The sequence below is a fragment of the Staurois parvus genome, unplaced genomic scaffold (assembly GCF_062004578.1).
Source record: "Staurois parvus isolate SC_StPar_1 unplaced genomic scaffold, SC_StPar_1.0 ptg000392l, whole genome shotgun sequence".
Classification (NCBI taxonomy): Eukaryota; Metazoa; Chordata; class Amphibia; order Anura; family Ranidae; genus Staurois; species Staurois parvus.
Genome location: NW_028318188.1, coordinates 5,730,001 through 5,742,527, shown reverse-complemented (window position 1 = coordinate 5,742,527; position 12,527 = coordinate 5,730,001). Strand labels below are relative to the sequence as shown.

At 44.4% G+C, this 12,527-nt stretch overlaps 1 protein-coding gene across 2 annotated transcripts in view; it reads left to right on the top strand.

Annotated features, from left to right (window-relative positions):
* ARHGEF28 (Rho guanine nucleotide exchange factor 28) overlaps positions 1-12,527 on the top strand; it is a 305,207-nt gene that overhangs the window by 111,794 nt on the left and 180,886 nt on the right. For both annotated transcript variants that reach the window (XM_089686171.1, XM_089686174.1), the window contains exon 5: positions 11,318-11,501. In XM_089686171.1, the coding sequence (XP_089542297.1) occupies positions 11,318-11,501 (184 nt within the window). The remainder of the gene's footprint in view (positions 1-11,317; positions 11,502-12,527) is intronic.

The following is a 12,527-nucleotide window of genomic DNA, read 5'->3' as shown; positions in this document are numbered from 1 at the left end:
CTTGTTTACTGTGAATGACCACAAGGAACCTTGTTTACTGTGAATGACCACCAGGGAGCGTGTTCACTGTGAATGACCACCAGGGAGCGTGTTCACTGTGAATGACCACCAGGGAGCGTGTTCACTGTGAATGACCACCAGGGAGCGTGTTCACTGTGAATGACCACCAGGGAGCGTGTTCACTGTGAATGACCACCCGGAACTACGTTCACTATACATGACCACCGGGTGCCATGGTGACTGTACATGACTGCTGGAAACCACATTCCCTGTATATGTTCACCGGGAACCATGTTCACTAAAAATGACCACTGGTACCATGCTGACTGTACATGACCATTGGAACCACGTTCCTTGTACATGACCGCCGGGAACCATGTTCACTATGCATGACCACCGGGTATCATGCTGACTGTACATGACTGCCGGGAACCACATTCACTATACAAGACCACCGGGAACCATGCTCAGTGTACATGACCATCGGAACCACGTTCCTTGTACATGACCACTGAGAACCATGTTCACTTTACATGACCATTGGGAACCATGTTCATTGTACATGACCATCGGGAACCATGCTGACTGTACATGACCGCCGGGAACCATGCTGACTGTACATGACCGCCAGGAACCATCTTCACTATACCTGACCACCGGGAAGCATGTTTTCACTATACATGACCACCAGGAACCATACCTAATGTACATGGCCACCAGAACCATGTTCACTATGCATGACCACCAGGAACCATATTCACCATACCTTCCAACTTTTGAACTTCAGAATGAGGGACACTTGAGGAAGGAAGTGACCTGCACCGTGCCAAAAATGGGTGTGACCAAATGCTTAACAGTGAGAGGGGCTTAAGGGGCACGGTTAAACAAAACCCAGGCTTCCTTGTACCTATAAAGTATGCTTTGCTGTGCCACAAGCAAAAGTCTCACAGACACAAACCCCAGCAGGATCATTACAAAAAAAAAAAAAAAAACTTCCACTACAAATGGTTTTGCACAAACTGTAGAAGAGTGCTTTACACAAAGTGTGGAATGATTCAGCAATGCATTATGCACAAAGTGCAGGATTCGGGAGTGCATTTCATACAGAGTACAGGATTCAGGAGTGCGTTTCATACAGAGTGCAGGATTCAGGAGTGCATCTCATACAGAGTACAGGATTCAGGAGTGCGTTTCACACAGAGTGCAGGATTCAGGAGTGCATCTCATACAGAGTACAGGATTCAGGAGTGCGTTTCACACAGAGTGCAGGATTCAGGAGTGCATCTCATACAGAGTACAGGATTCAGGAGTGCGTTTCACACAGAGTGCAGGATTCAGGAGTGCATCTCATACAGAGTACAGGATTCAGGAGTGCATCTCATACAGAGTACAGGATTCAGGAGTGCGTTTCACACAGAGTGCAGGATTCAGGAGTGCATCTCATACAGAGTGCAGGATTCAGGAGTGCATCTCATACAGAGTGCAGGATTCAGGAGTGCATCTCATACAGAGTGCAGGATTCAGGAGTGCATCTCATACAGAGTGCAGGATTCAGGAGTGCATTTCATACAGAGTGCAGGATTCAGGAGTGCGTTTCACACAGAGTGCAGGATTCAGGAGTGCGTTTCACACAGAGTGCAGGATTGAGGAGTGCATCTCATACAGAGTGCAGGATTCAGGAGTGCATCTCATACAGAGTGCAGGATTCAGCATTAAACATACACTTACATTCCAAAATCTTGATTAGCAGCATACAGGAGCCAAGGCAAGCATGCAGGCATCAGATGGATAACAAATAAGTGCAGCCGAGCAGGACCTGCAGCAGTGTGAACATCTAGCAGAGCCAGGGATTGGTGAACATGCCGGCAGGGAGCACAGCTAGAGAGAGTGCAGCTGTCAAGTCCAACCTGTGATGTTGGGGATGGGTGGGGCCAATATGCATTTCAGGGGCTCTGTCCCCTTTTAAAAAAAACCTGTTCATAGGGAAACAGCCAGCATTTATACAGTGCCAACTGGGAAAAAGGTGCCAAGGGGCAGGACCAAATGGAACTACTGCATGTGCACCCGCAGCAGTGTATAATTCAGATTTATTATACACCGCTGTGGGGCGGAGCTCCTGAAACATATTGGTCCCACCCATCCCTGACATCACAGGTTGGAGTTGACAGCTGCATGCTCTCTCTCCCTGTTGGCTTTCCCGCCAATCCTTGGCTGTGCTAGATGTTCACACTGCTGCTGGTCCTGCTCAGCTGGAAGTTCGCATATAAAGAATAGATAGAGTAATGCAGAACAAAGCCCCTGTACACCGGGACCAGGAGACAAAGGTGAAAATGTGGGAAAGTCCCACCCAATCCGGGACTGTTGGGAGATGTGTTCACTATACAACACCACCAGGCACCATTCTGAGTGCTGACTGTACATGACTGCCAGGAACCACGCTTCTGTAACATGTTTTGCTGATGTGTGTTTTTTTTTTTCTACATCAGAAGCCAAAGTATTTTATTTATTGCATAATCTGCTCTGCTGTGTGCTGTGAAGCATAGTAGTGCATTGCACTGCTTTTAACCGCCTCCCACCTGCCATAGAAAGAAATGATAGGCGCAAGGCGGTTCTCTCGTTCTGGGAGGACATCATATGACGTCCCCCACACTCTAACCGCGCGTGCGCGGCCCCGGGGGCACGCAGTGCGGTGATCGGTGGTGCGCTGTGCCCTTTGGACACAGCGGATCACCAATCAACGGAAAGAGCCAAAGACGTCGGCGCGGTCATGTGATCAGCTGTGTCCAATCACAGCTGATCGCATCTAAATAAGCAAATGCCGGTTATCTGCATTTCTCTCCTCACGAGCTGTCACGCTGACTGCTCCAGAGGAGAGGAGAGCCGGTAATCGACATTCCTCAGAGGGGACATGTACACTGATCATCAGAGCACTGATGATCAGTGTAGCCCCAGCAGGGCCACCTGTCTGTCCATCAATGCCAGCTGTCAGTGCTTATCAATGCCACCTGCCAGTGCCCATCAGTGCCACATATCAGTGCCTACCAGTGCACATCAATGCCACATATCAGTGCCCATCTGAGCTGTATTTCAGTGCCACCTATCAGTGCTGCCAATCCGTGCCACCTATCAGTGCCAATCAGTTGTGCCTATCAGTGTCCCTCAGTGCCTCCTAACAGTGCCAGTCAGTGCCACCTATCAGTGCCATATGAGTACCACCTTTCAGTGCCCATCAGTGATGCCTGTCAATGTCCATCAGTGCCACCTACCAGTGCCTCCTTATCAGTGCCCATCAGTGCAGCCTATCAGTGCCCATCACTACAGCCTTATTAGCGCACATCAGTGAAGGAGAAAATTCACTTATTTACAAAATGTTATAACAAAAACTGAAAAAAAATTTTTTTTTTGTTCAAAATTTTCAGTTTTTGGTTTGTTTAGCAAAAAATAAAAAACCCAGAGGTGAATAAATACCACCAAAAGAAAGCTCTTTCTGTCTCAAAAAAATGACAAAAATTTCATACCTGTACAGTGTTGCATGACCGTGCAATTGTCATTCAAAGTGTGACAGCGCTGAAAGCTGAAAATTGGCCTGGGCTGGAAGGGGGTGAAAGTGCCCTGTAGGCAAGTGTTTAAGTGCAGCATGCCCCATTTTCACCAAGTTCACATAATCGCAGCACATTGATGTGAACTTGAGCCTATTGAAAAGGTTTCAGCTTGTCATTGTTTTGGGCCTGCAGTAAAATGCTGACCCTGGATGATACCTGAATAAGGTTGGTGCCATTCTTCTGGAGGGAAAAGCTGATAAAGACATGGTCAGGTGGAGTACTCAGAACACTTGGAAGTATTACAATTACACAATACTTGCACTTAGCATGATAAAATATATCTGATGCTAGGCCCGCTTAAAGTTGCTTTGAAGTTTCAGTTCTATATTGCTGTGCTGCACGCTGCTTCACCCAGCACTCTTGTCAAAGATGTTTGTGTCTGAGTATGAAGAACACCTAATGGAAAGCACTTTCCCCACTGTTTAGTCATGTGCAGTGTTTGCTGAAGCTGTAATCTTGTTCAGATGTAGCGAGCTGAAGGTTAGATCCTGTCCAACACGGAGAGGAAAAGTTCTCAAGAAAGTTTTCCTAAAATACATGGAGCCAGCTGTGCTGCGCTCTCTGCTCGCTCTCTTGGGATTGGGGATGAGCCCTGAAAAAATTCTCATAGATTTCTGGTCAACATCCTTTTAGCTGTGTTTGTTTTTATTTTTGATGTGTAAACCATTGTTCAATTAATGGTAGTTGCTCAAAGTTTTCCTATGGCTTTTATAAACAGGTTGGCTTTATGTAGATAATGTAGATGGGAATTTTGGAACAAGTTGATTCTAGATCATTTACATATGACACAAATGGATATTTCACATGGGCAGCAGGGGGTGGTAATTGATCTAAATTCACACCCCCCGCCCCCAGAAATCCCACTTAAATCTCAACATTGACGCCTGACAGGGTGGTACACGTGCAGCGGCCACAATGTTTTGCTTGACAGGTGGCGCCGCCAGTTAAATTCACTCATTGGGGTTAATTGGACTGTGCTGCAACTGTGAGCCAATGGCCTTTCTCATGGTTACAATGTATTTCAAAACCAATTCCCCCTTGGGGGGGGGGGGGGGGGAACAGCCCCCCCCCAAAAAAAAAGTGCATGCAAGAAGCAACAGGATCACCCCCTGCATGTCTGACAGCCACTGAAAAGCGATCCACCATGCATGCAGTGCACCTGATTGGTTTCCAGTCTTAAGGCCTCATGTTCACGAGCCTACCCTGACCGCCGCCCATGGGAAAATACAAATCGCAGCAAAAATACGATACCGCGGTTGCTGCGTTTTGTGCTTTTCTGCTGTCGCCGGTCAAAACATTCCTATCCTGAACGCGATTCTTTCGCGTTCAGGAGAGGAAGGTTTAACCTCACCTAAACGCAGCAGCTCCTAAACTCTGTTAACAGCCTATGTGTACATTTACAGATAGGCTTTTATGGAGTTGAGTTTAGGAGCTGCCAGTGTACATGAAGCAACTCTTTCTCCCAAATGAGGAAAGAACAAACAGAGGGTGCACAGGTCTAGTGCATTACCATAAAAAATGTTTAATAAAAAATAAAGTATGTGTTGTACTCACAAACGACAATGTAGTCAAGGCACATCATAAAGAACAGCTGGGTCAACACCGCGCTGAGTAATAGTCCACAATAGGGAGCGTAGACATCCAATAGGCTGACGCGTTTCGAGGACTTGCCTCTTCCTCAGAGCCACTGTGGCTGTGAGCTGTTCTTTATGATGTGCCTTGACTACATTGTCGTTTGAGTACAACACCTACTTTATTTTTTATTAAACATTTTTTATGGTAATGTACTAGGCCTGTGCGCCCTCTCTTTGTTCTTTCCTCATTCAGTATGTTTGGATTCCCTCGGTCTATTTGAGGGCAGCAAGGTGTGCATGTTCCAGGACATTCTTAATGTGGTTGTAGCCTGCATTGAGTCCATCCCCAAGCGCAGGAGCATTTGTGTTTGCTAACTTTTTCTCCCAGCCTGAGCTTTGCTGTACAGGAGATTGCAAAAGACATCCAGTCAAATCTAAAGTAAAAAAATACAGGCAATTTAAGTATTCATGTTTACAGAGCTCCACTAACTACTTGCCTTCTGGCACTTTTACCCCTTTCCTGCCCAGGCCAATTTTCAGCTTTCAGCGCTGTCACACTATGAATGACAATTGTGTGGTCATGCAACACTGTACCCATATGAAATTTTTATCATTTTTGCACTCCGTTTTCTTTTGGTGGTATTTAATCACCACTGGGTGTTTTTATTTTTTAGTTACTAAACAAACAAAAAATGACCAAAAGTTTTGAACCCCCCCCCCCACATTTTTCTTAGTTTGTTTTATAAAATTTAGCAAACAGGCAATTTTTCTCCTTTACTGATGTGTACTGATGAGGAGTCACTGGTGGGCACTGATGAGGAGGCACTGATGAGGCTGCACTGATAGGTGGCACTGATTGGCAGCACTGATGGAAACTGGCATTTAATAGGCAGCACTGATGAGCACTGTTGGGCTGCACTGACAATCAGGGCACTGATAATCAGTGCCCATGTCTCCTTTTACACTTGTCGGTTATCAGCAATACTTTTGTCACGCTGTGACAGCTTAAGGAAAGTAATGTCGATAACCGGCAAGTGTGTTTACATCGCGATCAGCTGTGATTGGACTTCTACTTTGATTTGTGATCAGCTGTATCCGAAGGAAACAGCGATCACAGAGAACGCTAGGTGCGCAGGTCTGGGAGGACGTCAATAGACGCCCACTGGGCGACCTCGCTGTAACCGTCATTCGGCTATAGTGTTGTCAGCAAGTGGTTTATATATACAGACAAATGGCAACCACCCTAACCTATAACTGTCCTTTGCAGGAAGGAACACATGGAAGAGCGAAGCATACCAAAAAACCCCCAAAATTCCGACTTCACTAACCAGCCAGCCTGCAACAAATGTTAAAACAAGGGATTAGTTTGCAAATATATGTGTCTTCCATATCTGCCTGGATTTTAGTTTTATCTGAAATAATTGGTAGCACACCAATGAAGTGCTAAAAAACAGTGCTTTGTGCTTGGCTTTCATTAGACTGTATCCATCCAGCAAATCAAATAATTGTTTTGTTTCGAAAGCAGAAAAAATGAGTATCGCTGTTTGTTGTGTATATAGGGCTGGGTAGTGGAAGCGTGGTGAGGGTGCTTATGCTGACCCGTGTTCACAGCCAATAGCACCTACAATGGGCATGTGAGCATTAGAACTGGACCATGGAGTAATGGAAGAAGGTGGTCTGGTCTGATGAATCACGTTTTCTTTTACATCATGTGGATGGCAGGTTGCGTGTTGGGCACTTACCTGGGGAAGAGATGGCACCAGGATGCAGTATATGAAGAAGAGAAGTTTGCATTGTGATGCTTTAGGCAACGTTCTGCTGGGAAACCTTGGGTTTTGCTATTCATGTGGATGTTTTTTGAACACTTACAACTTACCTAAACCATGATGCTGACCAAGTGCACACCTTCATGGAAACGGCATTCTCTGATGGTAGTGGCCTCTTTCAGCAGGTTAATGTGCCCTGACACTGCAAAAATGGTTCAAGAATGGTTTGAGAAACACAAAAATTAATTTGAGGTATTGGCTTGGCCACCAAATTCTCTGGATCTCAATCCAATCAAGCATCTGTATGATGTGCTGGAAAACTCGGTCCAATCCATGAAGTCCCCACCTCACAACTTGCAGGACTTAAAGGGTCTACTACTGACAGTTTGGTGCCAGAAACTACAGCATACATTACCTTCAGAGGTCTAGTGGAGTCCATGCCTCAACAGGTCAATACTGTTTTGGTGGCAAAAAGGGGACCTACTTGATATTAGGTGGAGGGGTCATAAAGTTATGACTGTTCTGTGTGTGTATATATATATATTTATATATATTTAGAGCATCTTACTACCAATCTATACATTGGTATAATTTTGAAGGCAGATATTTAGAAAGCAGAGCAAAGGCCAGGCATATTACGGAATGTTCTGTGAGCCAATATAGGTACTCTAAAGAAATAAAACATGTCTTAGGCAACGGGGGTTTCATTGTTCAATGTAAAGCTGCTCTAATGCATTGGGGACCACAAACAAGATGCACAGACAAAATGGTTTTTGCAGATAGACAATGGTCCTTTATAACCCTTGAATACAATGTCTTAGATGACCAGTGTGTCACTTTGAAATGATCTAAAAAGTATGAATATAAAAGTGAAGTGTGTGAAAGGCAAAATAAAAACCTACATTTTTTGCTATACAGTGGGGCAAAAAAGTATTTAGTCAGCCACCAATTGTGCAAGTTCTCCCACTTAAAAAGATGAGAGGCCTGTAATTGGCATCATAGGTAGACCTCAACTATGAGAGACAAAATAAGAAAAAAAATCCAGACAATCACATTGGCTGATTTGGAAAGAATTTATTTGCAAATTATGGTGGAAAATAAGTATTTGGTCACCTACAAACAAGCAAGATTTCTGGCTCTCACAGACCTGTACCTTCTTCTTTAAGAGGCTCCTCTGTCCTGCACTCATTACCTGTATCAATGGCACCTGTTTGAACTTGTTATCAGTATAAAAGACACCTGTCCACAACCTCAAACAGCCACACTCCAAACTCCACTATGGTGAAGACCAAAGAGCTGTCGAAGGACACCAGAAACAAAATTGTAGACCTGCACCAGGCTGGGAAGACTGAATCTGCAATAGGCAAGCAGCTTGGTGTGAACAAATCAATTGTGGGAGCAATAATTAGAAAATGGAAGACATACAAGACCACTGATAATCTCCCTCGATCTGGGGCTCCACGCAAGATCTTACCCCGTGGGGTCAAAATGATCACAAGAACGGTGAGCAAAAATCCCAGGACCACACGGGGGGACCTAGTGAATGACCTGCAGAGAGCTGGAACCAATGTAACAAAGGCCACCATCAGTAACACACTACGCCGTCAGGGACTCAGATCCTGCAGTGCCAGGTGTGTGTCCCTGCTTAAGCCAGTACATGTCCGGGCCCGTCTGAAGTTTGCTAGAGAGCATTTGGATGATTCAGAAGAGGATTGGGAGAATGTCATGTGGTCAGATGAAACCAAAATAGAACTGTTTGGTAGAAACACAACTTGTCATGCTTGGAGGAGAGAGAATGCTGAGTTGCACCATACCTACTGTGAAGCATGGGGGTGGCAACATCATGCTTTGGGGCTGTTTCTCCGCAAAGGGACCAGGACGACTGATCCATGTACAGGACAGAATGAATGGGGCCATGTATTGTGAGATTTTGAGGGCAAACCTCCTTCCATCAGCAAGGGCATTGAAGATGAAACGTGTCTGGGTCTTCCAACATGACAATGATCCCAAACATACTGCCTGGGCAACGAAGGAGTGGCTTCGTAAGAAGCATTTCAAGGTCCTGGAGTGGCCTAGCCAGTCTCCAGATCTCAACCCCATAGAAAACCTTTGGAGGGAGTTGAAAGTCCTTGCCCAGCGACAGCCCCAAAACATCACTGCTCTAGAGGAGATCTGCATGGAGGAATGGGCCAACATACCAGCAACAGTGTGTGCCAGCCTTGTGAAGACTTACAGGAAACGTTTGACCTCTGTCATTGCCAACAAAGGATATATAACAAAGTATTGAGATGAACTTTTGATATTGACCAAATACTTATTCTCCACCATAATTTGCAAATATATTCTTTCCAAATCAGCCAATGTGATTGTCTGGATTTTTTTTCTCATTTTGTCTCTCATAGTTGAGGTCTACCTATGATGTTCATTACAGGCCTCTCTCATCTTTTTTAGTGGGAGAACTTGCACAATTGGTGGCTGACTAAATACTTTTTTGCCCCACTGTATGTACACCAACAGCTAAATGTCAGGCTTGCATCACTGTATTTATTTTTTATTTATTATAGGTACTTGTATAGCGCCGTCAATTTATGTAGCGCTTTACAAAGAGAACATGCACCCTCCATGCAGATAGTGTCGTGGCCAAGATTTCTTCCAAGGACCCTCATGATCCATGGCAGAAATGCTAACCACTAACCCATAGGTTGCACAGTGTTCATTATTTATCCTTGGCAGAAACCAATCAGTCCTCTTTCCCTAGTATGCACAATTCACTGAGAAATGGCCAGGTCATTATTAAATCCTGCCACTATAAGACATACAGTACAGTGGGCAGCACAGTGGCTAAATGGTTAGCACTTCCGCCTGGCAGTACCAGCGTCGTTGGTTCGAATCCCAACCACGGCACCACCTGCCTGGACTTTGCATGTTCTCCCTGTGCCTGCGTGGATTTCCTCCGGGTACTCCAGTTTCCTCCAACACTCCAAAGACATGCTGGTAGGCTAATTGGCCCTAGTATGTGAATGTATGAATGTGAGTTAGAGACCTTAGATTGTACACCCCTTGAGGGTTAGGGACTGATGTGAATGTACAATATATATGTAAAGCGCTGCGTAAATTGCTGGCGCTATATAAGTACCTGTAATAAATAAATAATAATAGAGCAGATTTGTTTTTTGGTTTCCTGCTTGCTATGCTATGATTAACAGACATAGACTGTCCAATATCAAAGTGAAAACAGATCTCTGAAAATGATTTAAATTAATGACAACCCCCCCCCCCCCTTCCCCCAATAAGTGACTGCATAAGTATATACCCACATATAACACACCTAACACACACCAATGTAAACAAAAAACACGCTGTGATTCAATGTAAAAAAAAAGAAAAGAAAACCTACAAAGGGGTAAATACTCCATGTAGATTTGTTTCCTTTTGGTTTCAATAAAACTAATAAAGATATACCACTCATACCACAATGATGGCTTAATGGCCATTACGGCGGAACTAAATGATATCTGAGCACCACAAACTGAAAATGCTATTTAATTCATTTTTAATATTCAAAGCAAACTTCTCAATCTATCTTTGCCTCTCCATGTTTTAATTTGTTGAGAAATCACTTTGAAAAACACCCCCTAGCATTTCTAATCAGGGCTATCTTAGGTAAGGGCAGCTGATTCCTGTAGCTTTTATGCCTTGGAGTCCATCTGCCCTTAGCTCAGGCATGAAGTCAGGATGGTGTGCTTATCTGACAAAGTCCCTCCTTCCCCATCTCCAGATGGAAAAAAATGCCAATGAAGATTCCTGGGATATATTACATAATTTTGGCCAAGTTCCAGTCAAGGAATAGAAGCAGCATCTTGGAATAATGAGGTCCTCAGTCTGCTGAATTAAGTAGGACGACATTCTTCAGTTTTTTCTCTACCTAGTGTTCACTCACATGGACTATTGTATGACTATATTTGTATAGCAGCTCAAAAGGGGAGAGGCAGCAGGGTAGGTATGGACTAACGTGCACAGATGGCAGAGAACATAAAGACTGCTGTACAGGCATTGGATTTACTCAGTGCTCATATTCACATTAGTGCCTACCCTCAAGGAGCTTACAATCTAAGGTCCCTATCTCACATGCATATATAGACATACTAGGGTCAGTTTAGACAGGAGCCAATTAACCTACCAGCAAGTTTTTGGAGTGTGGGAGGAAACTACAGAACCTGGAGGACACAAACGCAAACACAGGGAGAACTTGCAAACTCCATGTGGATTGTGTCCTAACCTGGAGAAGTGCTAAGCCACCGTGCTAGCCCATGGATGGACTCTTTCTGTTTTTCAGAGGTCAGGAATGTAATGTTTGCTTTCTGTTTATTTCCAGAGGATCTTTGCCATGAGACGCTCTTACATCTAACAATGAAATGGGGGCTCCTGGAACTGTCACATTACTTCATCTCTCTGCCTGGAGGAAGGGCAGCATTGAGCAAAGTGAACACAGAAGGAGAGACTCCAGTAGAACTAGCTATTCGGAATGGTCACAGCAGACTGGTCAATCTGTTGAGCAAGTAAGTAAAGCTGCTGCTATTCTATTGTGTGTAATGCTTTATATGAAATTTGTTAATTTCTTTTATAATGAATCTCTCCACTGATCGGTTTTCCTGGGAAAGCAAAGTGACCTACCGATACTTACAGGTATGGAGAAGAATGTGACTCGCACCACTTTCTTCCACATAACAGCACTGCTGCTTGGTGATTGGCCACTCAGCTACCCATCGCTTTCACTTGGGCTCAAGGAGAGAGTCGGCAGCTTTGTGTAAGCTCCATGAGGGACCAATGGGGGATAGACAGGAAGTATGTATAGCTGTCATAGGCAGCAGTTGCGTCAACCCCTTGCTTGTCCTGGGTGGGCAAAGCACAGATTCATATTATTGCATAACAGAGTGGAAAAGCAAAGACTTTGTGTATTTAGAAGACTGCTATACTGACCATAAATATGGGTTCTAGCTTTCACTGACCAACAGAGACATAATCTTTTTGAAGCATTGGAGGGTCTGTAAGAAGCCATTTTCCACCAGTGCAACCTTCTTGCATTTCTGTAACTAGTCCCACATAGGCAGGTCTTACCACCAATGCTCAGTCTCATTATAACAGAATATGAATAGTTCCAATGTAAGAGTAGAGACCAAACCATATGCAGATAAACTGCACTACATATCTATAAACTGTTTGGCCTTTGGGATGTGTCTTCTGTTCTCCACAGGTTAGACAAAGATGCATTGCAATTTCACTTGACACTTTCTGATAAGTGAAAGTTTATTCTAAGGGAAAAAAGACCATCTAGGGGCATTACCAACCCTGGTGCCCTGATCTGAAGCCATGATGTATAGCTATGTAAGATCTGTGCCTAAAACCATATGAAGAAAAAGTGATCAGTCTCCATATGTTCCCTTAATTGGGTTTTTCGGGGGTAACACGTGTTCTTGTAATTGATACTTGCTGTATGTTTATTGAACATTACGCTTGGCTCTGTTTCTCAAGCTATTTGTGTTTCCTTTGTCTACCCAGAGGTGTATCTAAAATCCACAGGGCCC